Source organism: Anthonomus grandis, chromosome 7, assembly GCF_022605725.1.
Source record: "Anthonomus grandis grandis chromosome 7, icAntGran1.3, whole genome shotgun sequence".
NCBI classification, from domain to species: domain Eukaryota; kingdom Metazoa; phylum Arthropoda; class Insecta; order Coleoptera; family Curculionidae; genus Anthonomus; species Anthonomus grandis.
Window position 1 is genome coordinate 30,827,289 of NC_065552.1, and position 19,252 is coordinate 30,846,540.

Below are 19,252 nucleotides of genomic sequence, written 5' to 3' on the forward strand. Positions count from 1 at the left end.
ATCTACCAAACCCTAGAGGAAAAACAGCATCAAACGCGGATGATACAGTAGACATTGTTGCTGAAAATAGTTGTGATGAAACAAAGATTGCTGCTAAAAATAAAATTCAACAAACCTATGCTTGGCTGAATACTAACTTCCTTAGTTTGAATACTATACAAAATTCCTTGTTTTTTCTGTACATGAACGCTTAACCAAATTTTAACAGTTCATTCTTGTAATAATAAAATTAACTGTAGTTGCAACCTAACAAAAATTAATGACATATGATATTTTCGACTACAAATAGTTCAACATCTCAGGTAGAACTATCATGTTGAAATTACTTCGAATAAATTAAGGCGTAACATTTATAAATTGAAACACCTAAAAGGCTTTCTTAGTATCAAAATACTCGAACCTCGAAACCTTGTTTACTTTTACCTTTTACCTTCTAAGGATGATCAGGGGCAGCTCATAGAGGTCAATAATATCCATTATACTTGTCGAGGAAATTATTTATTTATTCACCTATCTTTAACAATATTATATAGTCTTACAACTGAGACATGCATTTTAAGCAGTTACTTTGAGTTTTTTTTTATTTATATTAATAAAAACGTTACATGATAAAAAGATTGTGTAGAGTCTTAAAATCAACGCTTAATTAGAGAAAACTACACTCACTTTTAATTTTTTGACATTATCTAGTTTGATCTTAAGTATTCTCTATTTCGACCCAAACTGGATATTGAAAACTGAACAACAGTTTGCTCCCTACAACTACAAATATAACGACAAAAATGCCTGTTAAAACCTATACTTACCAAGTATAATAATACTAAAAAGTGACATTTTTATTTAATTTTCAATAAGCCCCGTATCAATATTTAAGACTGCTTCATCTGTATCAACAATAAAAATATCACGTTTAATCGCATGCCTACACGTTCAACTAGAAATGTTCGCACATTTAAGCAAATTGCTTTTTTTAACATTGTATTTTATAATTTAATTATGGCACACGAGACAACAATTAGCGCTAACTTAAGTCTATTTTTGCATTACATAGGGCGAATACAATAATCTTTATGGTATAAACAATAAAACATGTATTTAATATTTATTCAATTTTATCACTTATCAATAAAAAAACGTTTCATTCAACAAGCGGATTTATAGTGATTTCAATTTCAGTTTTTTAATTAATGTAGTAAAGAAATTTTATTTTTATATTTTAAGAAATTGTGATGACCTTTCAGTCACTACCTTCAATTTATCTAGGTAGTAAACATCACCCCCTGTAAGAAAGATGAAAAACTTATTGTCTCGTATTGAAAACCTAAATAAGTTGCCTCAAGCTTTGAGACTTCAAGAAGAGGGAAAGTTAAGAGGGAATCAATAGATTCAGGTGAAAACGCAATCACGTGATTCCAGGAAATATTTTCTTGAATTGTTTACTTGTTTTCAGGAGGCTCAATCGTGCCTTATTGTCGAATTTTCGACGTTTAATCATTTCTCGTTAATGATTACTTTTTGTGTCTTATCTTAATACGACAGTGACTCAAACAAAATGGCTAAAAAATTGTAAAATTACTCTTTTACTCTTAGTGTACGTGCACCAGGACTACGATGCTATGCCTTTGATTACTTGCTATATTTTGGTTGTGTTTTAATAGAAGGCGATAAGCAAAAGCGTAGTAACTTTTAAACCTCTGCCTGCGTCAGTTACAGCTACCATGGAATTATTATTATTAGAAAATTAATTTTTACGATATATGTATATAAAAAAAATGAAAAGTAAAAAAAAGAAATGGGTACATGAAATTTATCGTGAACGATTAACCTACGGAGAAATTTAATTATTTGTTCTCCGAATTAACCCTATATCCTGACAAATTTTGAGAATATAATGAGAATAATGTCTTTGGAAACATTCATACTTATTGAAAATAGTATAACACCATTAGTGGAAAAAGTGACAACAAAATGGAGGGTTCCAATCAGCGTTAAAGAACGCCTTGCCGTAACGTTAAGGTAAGAAAAAAATGCTTAGATATATGCGAGTACTTAAATATTTTATTTAAAATTCGCTACAGTTATTTCAGGGGAGAATTGTGTAAGAACTATTTGTTTCTGTGGAATAACCGTGTGAAGCCAATGGTGTTGCCACAAAAGTGTGTGTCATTTGAGGCTGATGAGGGCAAAACTTATATTTTCAACATGGTGCTCGTTCACTGTGGCTTGGTAAAGCAGTTCCTGCATCTTGAGATGAAACCACATCTTTGTTTCAAAACGCTTTTTTTTTAGCGGTGTATGGAAACTCATAAGAAAGTGATAATCATCATCCTGAGTAATCTGAGATTGTGTCGATAAAACGGAATTATTTACTTTAAGAACGTCAATTTTTGGTTGCTCTAATTTTAAAAATTCTTCAATATCAAAGTCTTCTTTCTTTTAGCTACTCTTTTTGTAGGACGTTTTGGCGGATGCCCACAGTCAATTGGCTCTTGACGTACATTTTTATCTGAACTAGTAGTTGCAATAGTTTGGTTGTTGTGATCAGATAATAGTTGTTCTGATTCAATTCTTTCATCCGGAGTAACAGATGTCTCATCGTCGATGTCATCAGGAAATAAATGATCATTAGATATATCTTCGTTTAGTTGGCTTGCGTTATCGTCAGTGGGTAAGTTGCCAGTTAGCTATCTCGGAGTCATTTGATCCTTGAGGAACCATAAAATCTTAAAGTAAGTCCACTTTGAACTAAAGTTTGAAGGAGTTTCGTCTCCAGATTTAGGTTTCGGTAACTTCTTCAGCTCATTTCTGAAGACATCTCGTAAAGATCTTTTTTTAGCAGCTTCTTCTAAAAAAAAAAGAATAAAATTGTATGTTTTCCAAAAGTAATCTCGTTTTAATGAATCAATTATTAGTTAAAAATTAACAGTAGAATGTTGACATATCCCTTAACATATCACTACAGATAATTTACTAAGGGCCAGTTCTACAAACATGGTCTAACTTTTTTCCTGGAGTAATTACTATCACAACGATTGTTGATACAATTGTAATTTTAGCAATTATTCTAAAAATAAACTTATACCATGATTGTAGAACTGGCCCTTAGTGATAATAACACACTAATTGATTCTCCTTTTTCCAGGTTTCTGGCGACAGGTGCCTCTTATAGAAGCCTAGCATTCTCTTTTCGCATTGGCGTTTTAACTGTGGCAAAGATAGTTAAACAAACGTTGCTGTTAAATGTTGCTGCATATTTGCCGGTCCCGGCGAAAGAAATTTTTAGTCCTTCCGCCTCTGACTATTGGAATAAATGGAATTTGCCTCATTGCATCGGCTCAATTGATGGTTAAACATGTACGAATGAAATGTCCGGCGAATTCAGGAACAATGTTTTACAATTATAAACAATATTTTTCCATCGATTTACAAGCTGTGGCTGACGCCAACTATAAATTTCTGACCATAGAAGTGCGTGCATATGGAAAACAAATGGAATCTTTCAGTCGTCACAAGCATATGCTTTGTTAAAAAATGAAAAGTGTAATTTACCCAAGACAACAATATTACCTCATTCAGACATAGAATTCCCGTTCTATTTGATTGGAGATAAAGCATATCCGTTGACACATTTCCTAAAGGCAACTCACAGATGAAAATGAGAATTTCAACCGTAGGCTATGCAGAGCTCGGAGGTGTGTGGAATGTCCATTTGGTATTCTAGTGGCTAGGTGGAGAATATTAACGAAAGCAATAGAGACCGACCCTTCCGTAGCAGAAATCATAATTAAATGCGCTTGTTTTCTACACAATATTATAATATACCGAGAAGGAATCCATGATTATGATATAAACAATCACGAACAAACTTACAGTAACATGATCAGCCAGCCTGCCGCACGTGTAAACAACAGAGCGTCAAAACAAGCATATGAATTAAGAGATATTTTGAAATCGAATTTAGTAAACCACTTATATAATTGTTATTATATTTATCGTAAATTAAAAAAAGTTTTTTTTTAATATAAAATAGACTAGTATGTAAACACCATGTTTAACTTACTTGAAACGTTTAGTTCTGCAGCTTCCTCCTGCCATAATTTCCCAACTTTGTCCCGATCTCGATAGCCTTTGTTTTGTTGATCCCAAAGTGGAAGACGCACTCGGACTGCATTTATTAATTTTTCTGCATCCATACCACACGAAATACGGAAAAATATAACTAGACAATAACTAGCAGCGCGAGGACCCAAGCGATTAAAATCAAACTTGCTTGAAAATCAAATAGACGCGCGAGATCGCGTTGCATCGCATCGCATCTTAAAGCAGCAACAAGCGCGCTGTTTGAACGCTTGCTTGTGATTTTAGAGGTTTGTATTAATCGCACCGCATCGCATAGCATCGCTTAATCGCGTCCTGTGTGCACGTACACTTACACGATTCTTGAGGATACCCAATAATAACAATACTAAAAAGTAAATTATAATAGATCGCGAAAAACATAATAGGAGGTATAAGAGAAATGAAATAGAACACCAATCAATAGAACCCTCACTTTTCTTATACTTTTCTTAGATTTATAAAGTACGAAACAATCAAGCCAGGTGTGTTTGAAGCAAAATTATTAATTTATTAATAATTTAGCAGAGTACTTTTTATGAGCTTGGTGTGTTTTTTATTTATTTTTTTGATGTAAAGAAAAAATTATTTTAAAATTAAATATAAAGAAATAAAATGTACTGACGTGTCAGTAATGCACATGATTCTAAAGACGGATAACATTTAAGACACACCACTTAACGAAAAAAAAAGGGAAATTTCTAAAGAAAGGGGAAACGTTGGTGCCCTTCCATGTTTCTGTTAAACAGCTAAAAACGCAACGTTAAAATGGCTTCGAGTCATCTTATTTTCAACTTTACTTCAAAGTCAGCATCATATCCTTTTGAAAGGATATTGGCAAAAGATGGTAATTCTAATTATATAGTTTCTAATTCGTTCTAATAGTATAGCTTTTCCCGTTCTTTAGGTATGCATTCAAACAATCGAAAATAGTCAACTAATTTATTTACATACTTCTATATTTATTGGATATTTATTTTTACACTATTTATCCAGATATATTTAAATTTCGCGTCAATATGCCGAACTTTACTTAACTGAACTGACAAGTGACAACTATCGGCGATGCGGCTCCTTATATACTCAGCAGAACGCTGTTGAGAGTTCATCTATATCCTGTTTTACCACAAAAAGGTAATGCTATTCTTCACCACTTCAACAATGATTCTAGTACCAGTGTCAGACGAACCAGTAATGTATTTACATTTCTCGAGAGACCATTAGGCGAACTTTAAGAAGAGATGGCAGATATTGTATCAAATTTGCCGAGTACAAGAACTTTTGACTAGAGATTTTGAAAGGCGTATTCAATTTTGTCAGTGGTTTATTAATGCCGTTCGCATTACTCGAATAGGGCTTCTAAATATGTCAAACAAAAATCTGTGGATGCATGAAAACCTATATGCTATGCGAAAAGATCGCTTTCAAAATCAGTTTAGCGTAAATGCTTGGATTGGAATGATTAACAATCAACTTATAGGTCCATTTTTTCTTCTAAGCCGTCTTATTGGTAAATATTTTTTACACTTATTGCAAGAAGAACTTCCTATTCATCTGGAAGATTTAGCCCTAAATATAAGACAGCGACTTTGGTTTTAATTAGATGATTGCCCTACACATTATAGTCGATCTGTTTAAAACTGGCTAAACATTAATTATCCTGGGCGCTGGATCAAAAGGAGTGGTCCTGTAGCTTGGCCTGCAAGATCTCCCGATCTTACACTGCTTGATTTTTTTCTTTGGGGGTCATTTAAAAGCCCTGGTTTACAGATATCGATTAAAAACAAGAAAAGTGCTTATTGATTTAATCCAGCTTTGCTGTCAACAAATAACACCTGGTCAGATAGCAGCAGCAACGCGTTCAGTACTTCAAAGGTGTCGAAGTTGCGTGGCACACAATGGAAGCCATTTTTAAGCACTTCCTCGCCAGTAATTTAAATTGACATATAAGGATTTGTGTATTACGAAAGAATTTTTGTATGATGAGTTTGACAAATTAAAAATGACAAAAAAAATTCTTTGACGAACATTGACGAACAGACAAACCCCTAACGTATGCTAAAGTAATAAGAAAAATTAATTTACGGTTAAGTCATTACCTAACTTTAAAAAATGGGCTATTAATCTGTGCCGTTACCATTTTTTCGAATGTTGACAAGTTTACAAGTTTTATTAGTGCTTCTTTAAAAATTTTTAAAAAGAGAGGAAATTTAGAAAAAATTTTTAATTTTGGGGCTCTAAAAAATGAACCTAGCGTTAATTGTCAGGATTTTCCTCAACGTGATTTGAAAAAGCATTTCATTACCTTGCAGTTGATATAAGATAATACAATAAAAGTTATTCATTTTGGTCAGTAGAAGTTAAATATTGCATACTAAGCGTGGGTCATCCTGTATATATACCATGTGTTAAAAAAGTCCTGAATTCCTTTAATAATTCGTGAATTTTTATCAAAAGGTGTCCCAATTAAAAATCTCTTTCCGATCTACATTAGGAATATGCCTTTGCATATACAGGATGCTGTGATGCCTACAGCAGTAATAGACCAAACTTACCTTATTTTAAATAAAATGGTGTATTTTTTTATACATTTTCCGATTTTATCTAAAATTTTAACACAACTTCATGTAACATATGCTATACCTAATTTCAACAGATTAAAAGATAAAATTGTTTAAACAATTATTATGTAAAATTTATAATAAATAAAACATTCAAATACTAATCGATATAAAAAAAAGTATTTAAACAATAAACCTCTTTATTTCAATGATGAAAATGACCGACTTAAACGGTTGGACAATGTGCCAAATTGTAGTAAAAATCCGTTTATTTTATTCAGAATATTATAGATCTCACGGTTTTTATATTATCTTTTTTCGTAATTGCTATCTATATAACTTAGTATATGTTTTTATTTTAGCAATTGTAGGCTAAGTTAATTAGCTCTAGGCTAGGTTTTGCTTGTGTACGTTTTGGCATAGTAAAGACATTAATTATTTATATATTTATTTTCGTAATTTCAGCACGGAGTATTTCACTATATTGAATTAATTAAACTTTACTAAGGAACGCCACTGTGCTACGAGCTAGTGTATTTTATACTAAATAATGAATATACAGTGACCGCCTAAAGTTCCGCATAAATTCGATAAAAATTAGAGACATGATTTTTTGAGAAAAACCGTCGATTTTTATTTTAAGTTGCGCATTATTTGACATAAATTTTTGTGTACAGGGTGGAATAAAAAAAAAGATATGACGTCATCGGTCATTTTTTTAAATGGAATGCTATATTTTGTTATTGCATCTATGAAATATAGTCGAAATTCCAAGCAAGTTTCGTATAACACACCTTATCTCAAAACTCAACTGTTTCAGAAATATTTACATTTAACCAACAAGAAAGCAAGTAAGTACGTCTATTTACAAACTAAGATAAAATGTTATAAACTGTGAAAACTCTTATTAATATATCAAGTGTTCACACTGATCCCCATTTACTTCTTGGCAGAAAGCAAGATAATTTACAAACTCATGTAAAACACTATTAATTATCACACTATCTAATTCTATTTTTTAAATCTTCCACGCTGTTTGGCTTCTCAATATAAACTTTACTTTTCAGGTACCTTCATAGACAATAGTCGCAGAGATTTAGATCTGGTGACCTGGCCGGCCACTCTATTGGCCCTCTTCGTCCTATCCATCTTCCTGGGAACACTGTATCCAAGTAATTACGGACATCTCGAAAGAGATGTGGCGTTGCGCCGTCTTGCTGAAACCACAAATTATCTGTCGGGACAGCAGGATCTTGTTCGTCTGGGTATAAGGCAGCCAAGTGGATTTGACACTGATCAGTACCAATAATTTTGCCGATTTACGACACCGTTTAAACAAAAAGTTGCTTCATCCGAAAACAAAACTCGTAACACAAACTGACGGTTATTATTGCAAATGTTCATCATTTGCTCGTAAAATTAATTTCTTCGATCAGGATCGTGCTCATTTAATTCGTGTATTAGTCTAATTTTATAAGGGTGGTATTCATTTGCTTTTAAGATGCGTCCTACTGACGTTCCGGCTATTTTATTATCAACTGAAATTGTGAAGTTGCATTGTTTGGATTTTCTTCGACGGAGAGCAGAACGTTTAATTTTGTTTCTTCGGAAATTTTTGGACGACCTGATCTTGGCAAATCCCTAACATAACCTAAGTTATGAATTTGTGCTCTTTTCTACTAACTGTTGACTAAGAAATAGGTTGGTTTAGGTATTTGCCATTAAACAGTTCACTTACTTCTTTTTGCGTGCGCACTCGATCCCCGTACCCTAGCATCATCAAAATTTCAATTCGTTGGGTTTCCGTTAAAATAGCCATAATTTATTCTGATAAAAACTATTAATTTTTGAACTGACAGTGACATTCGAAAATGGAGATTCTTTACAAGTGCAATCATGGAAATAGAAACAATTGGCAGTGTTTATAACATTATTTTTATCCTTGATTTTACCTTAATTTGTAAATAAATAGACGTACTTATTTGTTTTCTTGTTATTTAAATGTTAATATTTCGGAAACAGTTTTGAGATAAGGTGTGTTATACAAAACTTGCTTGGAATTTCGCCTTTATTTCATAAATGCAATAAAAAATATAGCATTCCATTTAAAAAAATGACCGATGACGTCATATCTTTTTTTTTGTTCCACCCTGTATACAAAAATTTATGTCAAATAATGCGCAACTTAAAATAAAAATCGACGGGTCTGAGCGTTTTCCCAAAAAATCATGTTTTTATCGAATTTATGCGGAACTTTAGGCGGTCACTGTATGTATAAAAGGAATATAGTCATTTTCAGCTTTGGCCTTTAAATCAACGCAAAAAAGGAATTGTATTCCTGGACTGGACGGTCAGTAGGCGATAGACCCTTTGCAATTATCCTGAAACAAATTAAAAAGTTCGCCAGACCACATCAATAAAACCACATGAAAATATTAAATATACCAAGTTAATAATTTTGCCTTATAGTGTTGCTCATCTAAAAGCCTGAGATTACTGAGTATTTCAATAAGGTTAAAATACACTTACTTGACTTATGATTGCCTTATTGTACCTAGTTTGCTTAATTATCACTATCTATTAGTTTTTAATTTTTTGACATGAATGGCTTCCTAGCGCAATATGAGTAAATAAAATCCTAACAAAACCAGATATTTGCGCTAGTAAATGGGTGAGTTAATAAGTTTGGTAAAACAATGAAAGCTCAATGTAAAGAAATTGCCTTTTCAGTATATCAAAAGAAATTGAAAGTACAAAACAAATCCTGGATACATGCATGGAAACGTTTCTCGTAATAAAAGTCTGGAATTAAATTTATTTTCAATAATACGAGCTGAAAGCCGGAGTGGAGGTGCTGCTAGCCGGGCTATTCCCTGGATTCTTGTTTTAGAGATTTCTTCGATATAAAGTTAGATTGCCTATTATTTTAAAAAAATCCATCCGTTCCAACTTTACCCAACTACATCTCTACCTCATCCAAATGCTGATTTTCTCGATATAGATGGAATATTAAATTTAGAAATAGTTTGAAATTAAGTAATGAGTTTTAGGTAGCTATAGAGAAAAGTTATGAAAATGCTAAATATTTCTTGTTACTTATATACCTTAGTAATTTAACTTTCTTTTAAATATCAATGCTCTTTATATTCAAACTAAGTTCCGGAAAAACGCGTTTAACATAAACAAATAAAAACCATCCATTAATCTGTCTACCAAGTAATAGACTCCCATAATACGGTAAATCAGCGGTCAGTATGGGTAAATTAGACAAAGCAAACCCTATTATCAGCTGTTATAATTAATCCGGTTTCACCCCTTTGATAAGTCCATATTACGCTGTTTAGTATCCTATATTAAGGAAATCTAAATCAGATAGTACATCTGCCATGGTAAATATATGTGCGTTATTGTTTAGAATATTATTACTAAAATAAATTGATTTGATTTGCATCTAACAGGATCAAACATAAACTATTGTTAGCATTAATGTATTTATTTTAAACAAATCATAAAATAAGAGACACATTTTCTTCTTTACCACTCTAATATCTCAGCTCTAACTCCTACAGTTTATGTATCTGAAAACGCTTTTTCGTTGTTGTGAGGATTAAACCAGGAAAATTGGCATTTCGTTTAGTGTGACGAAAGAACCATTCTCAGAATTATTATCGAGTTAATATTTTTTAATTTTATGGATATTGCAATGAAAAACTTGGCAACACAAACAATTTCCAAGAATACTAAAGGACCGTTGTATGGATTTTAATTTTTTTACACAAAAACGGTGCGTCGATGCGCAAAAATTAAATGACCCTTTTTCTGTTAAAAATTAATTGAATCTATAAAAAAAAATTCTTTACAATAAAACAGTATTGTATCCTTTTTAATACTCATATGCTGCAAATCTATCGCTGGAAAAGTCAAATTAACCGGTCTATAACCACCACTATTTCAAACTTAAAAATTTTATTAAAATCGCTAGAAGCGTTTTTATTGCAGGGAAGAAAAAAACGATTTTTTTGAAAAATTTCAGTAACCCGTATTTGGGCAATGACGCAGTTTTGACGATCGGTGGCCTATCACAAACTAATTTTCTCTTGTTCTTGTACATACTATAGCATTTTTGACCAGTCGAAGGGGAACATCCTGTATAGACTATTCCAAATTCTTAGTATCGAAGCAAATTTTAATATTTAAAAAAATTATCTTAGATTTATTCGTATTTAGGCAGCGAACAATTACTTATTGTAACGGAACGCACTCCTTCCTGGAACATTCTATAAAAATGTATCCGATATATCTCGTTCACTTTATCACAGTCACATTTCTATACCGACATCCTTTTCTAGCATTAGAGAAGGTAAACAAAGGTGGAGCCACTGCAATTCAATCAACGTTCCCAAGATATATATGTTACGCTCAATAGTCGAATTTCTAAATTACCAGCTCTAATTCTGCTTTTTTTATTCAATTAGCGCCAGCATCGGAATAAATTAGATATAAAGTTGGAAATGGTATTTAAATTCATTTTATTTAAATTAAAAATATTCTAACAAATACAAAATCAAATAAATAATTATTCTTTGGTAAGTATCCAGTTAATTTAAAAATATTATATATTTAAATAAGAGCTTGAATGATGACATTTAGAACTACAGAGGACATTTTTCTTTCGACAAGAGCATGATCTGCTAATACACTTTTTAATGCTATGCAATGCTTTTCTTTTCTTACAATTTTGCTTATCAAATAAATTCTTTAAATTTGGATCCGGACCAATTATCAATTTCTTGTAATACTTTTCGTAGGAGGATGATTGTACATCTAATGAATCAGCAGGGTATATAATTTAAGTTCTTTTTTTTTAACTTTTTGAATGGTTGTTTTCTTGAGTAATTTATTACAATTTTTGGTATTGGGATCATTTTATTTATTTATTTATTTATTGTCTGCAGTAATTTTTCTATTTTTTGTTAATTAAAAAAAAAATTAATCTGTTTTTTGGGTATTTGCAGTGTGTATTGTTTTGCTTGATGTTGTGTCTTGATTTGACTGTCAAATTTAGAATTTAGAACTCTTATATGTAGGTTTATTAGGTATATGATTAAAGAAAAAGCTGTATTTAATCAGTTATTAGTTAAGCGTTACTGTTAATGAGCGTTACTGAAATTACCATTTTTTTTTAATGAAGTGTGGGGCCACAATGTTAAAGACCAGAATCTGCCATGGCAGAATTCTGAATTTGTAGGCCTTTTATTTGCGTAAATTTATTGCTAGATTTTGTAAACTTGTATTTTTTTTGTTTCTTCTATGCAAATAAAAAATATTTATTATTATTATTATTATAATGCACATACATGAAATAAATCCTTGTTTAGGCCCTGATATATTGGATGATGCTGTTCTAAGTGATATTTCTTTGTCGTTCTTTTCGCCAAAATTGTTTTTCTCTATAAAAATATTATTATCAGCCAACTGAAACTCGTTTCTACAAAAATGTTTTTGTAAAATTGCAAACTTTGTTGCTAATTTGTAAAACCCATCATCAATTAATTGGAAACGTATCATCCATTTTTTCTCTAAGAGACCAAACGAAAACAAAATAAAGGTAAAAACACAAAGTCACGGTCTCATCAAATCCATATAATTTTTTTAAAGCTACACGTGTTTCGCTCCTAGAATTAAAAATTTTTTTTTACTCCTAGAGTTTTTTTTTTAGAGTTGTAATGTGATCTGTCTGATAGGAGCGAAACACGTGTAGCTTTTAAAAAATTATATGGATTTGATGAGACCGTGACTTTGTGTTTCTACCTTCGTTTTATCAATTAATTGAACAACTGCCATTACATTTCGTGGTGCTAATCTGCCACGATCCACGTCTGGTATGCGTACAAGGACATTGTCACCAACTGAGGCTGGTTTATATGTTTTATTTGATTGTGCGAGCATTAAATTGCCTTGTACTTCCAAACCTCTTTTAGCGTTTTCACGATTCGTAATTGTATCGCAGGAACGTTGGCAAAGAAAACATTGAAACTCTGATTCCAATTCGTTGTTAACTTTTAAAATGCTGTAGGCAGCATGAATTTTTCCTTTGCACTTTGAGCAATTTTCCACGATGGTGTTAGGCATTTGACACACAGTACATAACGAAAGTCCATTTTCTTTTCTCGTGTTTTCAATGGCTATATTAGCTTTAGAAGTTTCATCTTCTCCTTTTTCTCTATCTTGAATAAAATCCTGCTCTTCACTATCTAGTTCCACTTCGGTATCATCCATATTATCCTTGTTGACTATAAGAACTTCCACTTTACTATTTGCCATATTTTCCCTATGAATCATAGAAACTTGCACGTCATCTTCAACTGTTTCGGTTTCATCTATAGATCCTCTAGTATTTTGAAGTTCGTTGCTTTCATTTAACAGTTTTTCGAAATCGTCTTCAGTTTCCAAAAAAGCAACTAAATCTTGGGGCAAGTCAGTATCCTTTAAACCATTTCTCTGAGCGCAACCAAACATAGCCTCGTATGGGGATCGCTTAATTGCACTGTGGTAGCTTCTATTTTTTTTTCTTGACTGGACGAAACACAGTCCATCGGCCCAGTGTTTTGTATTTTCATCCAACATATAAGAGCATCTCGCACATCTCTGTTATACCGTTCCACAGAACCTTGACTCTGTGAGTGGCGCGGTTTTCCATGAACGATTTTCAAATGTGGGCACTGGCATTTTAAATTATTAATGACCTGATTGGAAAAATTCACGGCCATTATCAGAATGAAGTATTGACGGAGCTCCAAATAAACAAACAATTTCTATTAGGTTTCTGGCAGTTTCTACAGCAGTTTTACTTTTCATTGGGCGTAGAACACAAAACTTAGTCAAATCGTCTTGATAGTTCAAGATGAATTTGTAGTCTCCATCTGGGTCGGTCTGCATATTAATAAGATCAACTTGGCACCGAGAATTCATTAGTTTACTTAAAATAGGCTTAACAACGATTCCTTTTCTAGGTGCCGTTTTTTTCAGTTGACATATTTCACACAGTTTTAGGTATATGTTAATAGTTTCTCTAGTAATGTTTGTGTATTTTTTCTTTAACTCTTCTTCCAATGCTGAAACAAAATGCATACATTATAAAAAAATTCTAGATTGAGATCTAACGTGCCGGTACCGGTATCCGAATAAATCCCGGTAATAAGACGTTCTAGGCAACCAATAACCTAAATATTAGTTTATTGGTTGCTAATAATTTTACCTAACCTTATAAGTTATTGTTAATTCTTGTTGTTATTCTACAATTTCCTGGCATTTGTTTGGATACCGGTAGCGGGAGGCATATTTACTAAATTAATTTAATATTGTATAACTCAAGTACCGCCCGGACGCACCATAGCGTGCCGTCCCATTGGCTAGACAAGCCGTTAAAAACAGCTACATATTTCAGGATTCTATTGGGTGATTTAGTTTACAACTTTGTTTGTGTTAGTCCAGGTTGGTTTTGATTAGCTTAAGTTAGTTTTTTTGGTTATTCAACACGCTAAATCAAAACAAACCAACTTAAGGTAATCAAACCAACCTGAACTAACCCAAACTAATTTGTAAACTAAACCAGCCAATAGGATCTTGTAATATGTGGCTGTTTTTAACGACTTGTCTAGCCAATGGGGCGGTACTTGCATTGTACAATATTAACATTAGATTTGGTACATAATTAGTGTTGTTCCAAAACATACTACTTTTATGCCGTTTATGACCCGTAGAAATATGTGCCTGGTGAACGATAGGAAACACTTCATCCGTGGAAACAAAATATAGTATGGCATCAGAATCTTCTTTGCATTTTTTAATTAATTTTTCCACGCCACTTAAGCACTTATACGTATTATATTAAAACGCTTTATTCTTCTGTACTGTTTAGCAGATAGGGGTTTTGATTGGGCTTTGCACAAATTTGCTTCCTTTACATCATTAAGTATAGTGAGGTAATAATCTTTCCCCATAAGATTATGTTTTTGAGTACCTTAAGCCTCCAATAACCGAACTAATTGTGACTTGAATTCAGCTTGCATTTTTATAGAGGTAAATGGTTAAATATCGTACTTAAAATAATTGTGCATCAACATAAACATAACCTACTTTTTAGCTGGGTTTGGGAGGCTGCAAAATAAGCAAAACTATTTGCTGATAACACAGAAATATACAGAACTAGTTCTGTTCATTTCATATTGCGCAAAACTAGTTTTGTTTATTTTAAAATGCTCAATAGTCGTATAAAATATTTTAAAAAATAATATTTCTTTCTGTTTTGTGATTTATAGATATAAATATTATAGGAATAGGAATGGCGTCTTGTCAAATCAATTTTTTATGAAGGTATAAAAATCTTTAACCACCTACCAGAGGACATTAGAGGGGCAAAATCTCTCATCAAATTTAAGTTTCTCTTGAGGAGATTTCTGAGTGGTCGAGCTTAATACTCTGTGGCTGAATATTTCAACGACAATCAGATTTTAATTAATTATGGGAGACCTAGCTCTTTTCCTAACCTGTTTATTTTAAATGTTTTTCTTTTTTTTTATCCCTAAATGTTGAACTGTACTTAGTTAAGAAAAGTTAGATATAGTTGATTTTATTAATTCAAAAAAAAAAAAAAAAAATTAAATTTTAACTGTTTAACTTTGATTCGTCATTGTAACTTGTATTTGTAAATATAATTCTAACCTTGTAACTCTGTCTCTTTAGGATTGGGTGAAGCTTTGTTTATAACAATATTTTGTTCAAACAATAAAGCATATTTGAATTTGTATTTGAATAATTTGTATATTTGTCATTTGATATCGCATTTTTTCCTTTTCTAGTGCCATTACAAAGTGCCATGAACCCTATCAAACGTCCCCGAACATAAACGAAAATATGATGGCCCGAATGATGGAACGGCGAGATACAGAGTTGCCCAATGAACTGGAAATGGACGAAGACTGAGTTAAATTTAATATCCTTTAAATAACTAATAATATTATAACTTTGCAGATTAATAAAGTAATCCTTTAGTATGTTAAAAAAGTTACAAATGTGATCCTGAACGTAGTATAACTTCTTGTAAGATAACCTTAACGAGTAAATTAAGTTCACAAAATATATATAGATGACAAAATATTATGTTAACTGTTAAACTCTATGCAAAGTTACTTAAAATATCAGTAGTTTGCTTAACAAGTATAGGCCTTATACAGACATCATCTGTCAGTATGTTTTATTTATTAGTGACAATAGAGGCACCTGCCAAGCAGATTGCTGGTATTCCAAATGACATTATATAAACTATAGGGAAATTTATTTTATTGGAAAAAATAGCTTTTATTATTATTAGATTATTCGAACAGGACTCTATATAAAAAACGAATTGAAAACAACAATAAAACTTTAGGCAAAGTAAAAGTACGTAAATTATATTGTTATATAAATATGTTACTTTATATTATTGAAATATCTGTTAGCCTAATGATAAACTATATTAAATTAAGTAAATAAATATAGAAAAAAGCAATATATGTTGACAAATATTTTTTGAACTAACCCATTTAAAATATTCTTTTATTAGTGAATGATCCTTGACAAATGCGTTTTTAGGTCAATACGGTGACATTCTCAAGATTTAGTTATTTTAATTTCAGATTTAGCTTACTTTGAATAAAAATATGATATCCGTGTTCTTTTCAGGTTTACCTAAATTTACGACCATTCAGGTATGTAAGTTTGTAAATTTAAAAAATCATTACAAAATAGTAGTTTTCTGTGCCCACCTTTTTGTATATTAAAAAAAAATAATTATCTTAATATAAAATAATAGTATGCCCAGAAGAAAATATTGTTTGTTTCATATTAAAGCATAAAGAACCAACCTTATTTTTTTCAAATCTCTAATTCTTATTTTAGTTAAAATTTTGGAAATCCTTTGTCAGGTTGTAGGCAAATTATTTTTTTTTATTATTTAATAATTTAAAAATTGTTCTTAATTTTTGAGTGTCAGTTTTGTAAGATGTTTAAGATTTTCTAGTCAATAAAATGCAACTAAAAGAATATTGTCTTGCATTTCTAAATATTGTAGCGTTTTTTTTTTGTTTGTTAGTTGTGAATTAAAAGAATTGAAAATGGTCAACTAATACACACTTACACTATGAAAATATAATAACTGGCGACTACTAGAGGTACCTATTTATTTTTGCTGTATTTATTTACAACTAATTAAGTCTCGCGCTCATATTTCGAGCTTTACTTCACTGAACTAAAAACTGACATTCATCGGCGATGCGACTCCTTATAAACTCGACAGAACGATACTTCGGAAGATTCTCGCTAACCTTCGAGACGTTGTGCAGTCTGTCACTTGTGTCATTCCGAAATGACGAAGAATCAGCTGGTTTCTTGGTGTTTGTAATATTGTTTCACTACCTCCTCCTTAAGCTCAGATCTTCCCGAAGAGATTTCAAAGATGGCGGATGTCGATATTGGGAGAATATTGCTCGACCTCTTGTAGGAATAACAATCAATGGTTTTCTCCAGAAAAACAACGTTGGGGACGTGTGACACACCTATAGACCTGAAGACCACTCCTAAGATGCTGCAAATCATTCTCCAGTCCAGGTGTCCAGGTTATCGAGTCCGGATGCGAGTTTGGGAATTTCTAGGCTTCCCAGATTCTTGTCAAGTAACTCTTACTTTATAGAACATAAAGCATCCCAAACGTCCTTATGTGTTGGCTTCTGATGTGATGCCTCTTTCATAACCAAGTGGAAGATCTTTCTACTCTGGAGAGTCTTTTCATCGGTTATCTTAAGTAGCTGCCCGATTCTGGGGTTGAATCGACACAGCTCTTAAATTTTTCCGAACTTTCCACAACTTTGTATGGCCCATTCGATGATGTTTGACGTTTCGGTGACAAATATTTCCACAAACGCCAATAGCACTCCGTTCAAAGGGACTTGCCAAGTTTAACTGACGCATTGAAGCCTGCTGCTTTCTCTGCGTCCCGTTACTTCCCGCATATACAACGCATTTCCTGCACCAGTCCCTTAGGTGTGCCTTGCTTTTGACCCAGTAAAATCTTTCCCTCATTTTTGAGATCAGGATCTTTGTTACTCAAAGGTGTTTTCCTGACACATTGGCATGGGTTTCCTCTATCAACTCCGAAATCCTTTTAAGATTTGCCTTTTTTCCTCTTTGCCATCATCTTCCGCCTCAAAAGTCTTTCAAAATAAGGAGTTTCATTGAGTTCAACTTGACATTGGAAGAATATACTTGGCAACTTCTTTCTAAATTGGCTTTTTCCCTTTTTTTAGTCAGGTTAGGACTATCTGGATATCGCAATCTTTCTATAAGTCTCTTATAAGATCCCCATTTTGCCAAGTACCATCGACCATGGTAGTTCTTACCAACTGAGTATCTTTCCTCTCTGCCCGCTAACAATATTTGCAGTTCTTTGGATGGGTTCTTGATGATAAAACATCTGCATTTCCATGGATTTTTCCTGCTCAGTATTTAGTATGAAAACCAAACTCCTGTAGTCTCTCTATCCATCTTGCCACTTGACCCTTTGAAACTGAAGGAGCCATTTTAAAACTGTATGGCTCTTTAGAGCTGCTTGGACAGCGTTTGACTAAAATGGAAAATAGCTTTTTCGTCTTGGACATCTAGGATTTGGGACAAAACAGCACCTATGCCCATATTGCTAGCATCGGTATTCAGTACAAATTTTCCTTCAGTTAAGGGATAGTTCAAAAGCTTGTCAGAGGTGATCGATAGTTTCCTGACAATTTGGGAACTTTGCCTTTAGTTGCCTAAGTCTGCTCTTGGAAGCGTAATTGGTCCACTAATTATAGAATATTTCAGATTTTAATAAACTTGTCTCATATGTGACACAGTAGGAGAAACCCTTTACAATTTTTACAAATACTTTTTAATTAAATTTAATATCTTAATCTCCGCTGTATTAATATTTTATGGGTTCCTTATTACGAACATTCTGTTACAACTGAAACTGGTCACACCAATATTAAATTGTTAAATATTAATTTAAGGAAAGGTCAATGTTTATTCCAAATTTGTGGTTTAAATGTCAGCTGTGAGTCATTAATTCTCCATTCTTATAAATAAATATTTCACTCATGTACAGGATGACCATGTTTTTTAATGTGAGAACTTTAACAGTATACAGGTAGGGGGAACTAAAGGGTGTCCCAATAAGAGCGCACGTTTTAATTAGTAAATAAAAATCATAATTTATATTATATTTTAATGAAAAGCACTGCAATTAAACGTGAAAAATAATATCTGGCAAATGGCCGCCTCGACTTTCGTGACAGACTCTTATTCGTTTTGAGAAATTTTCAATTACATTTTCACATAATTGCGGCCCAATTTCGCTAATGATACGTCTAATTTCATTTTTCAACTGTGGAATTGTTGTTGGGTTATTAGCGTATACGAGAGATTTTAAAAAACCCCAAAGAAAAAAGTCACAAGGCGTTAAATCGCATGATCTTGCGGGCCAGTTCTGGTCTCCATTCCGTGAA

The 19,252-nt window shown here is 32.4% G+C and overlaps 1 protein-coding gene across 1 annotated transcript in view; it reads left to right on the forward strand.

Moving 5' to 3' along the window:
* Positions 1-16,227, forward strand: part of LOC126738814 (uncharacterized) — a 61,413-nt gene extending 45,186 nt beyond the window's left edge. The window contains exon 4 of the mRNA XM_050444256.1: positions 15,539-16,227. Coding sequence (XP_050300213.1) covers positions 15,539-15,662 — 124 coding nt within the window. The 3' untranslated portion in view covers positions 15,663-16,227. The remainder of the gene's footprint in view (positions 1-15,538) is intronic.
* Positions 16,228-19,252: the final 3,025 nt, after the last annotated feature.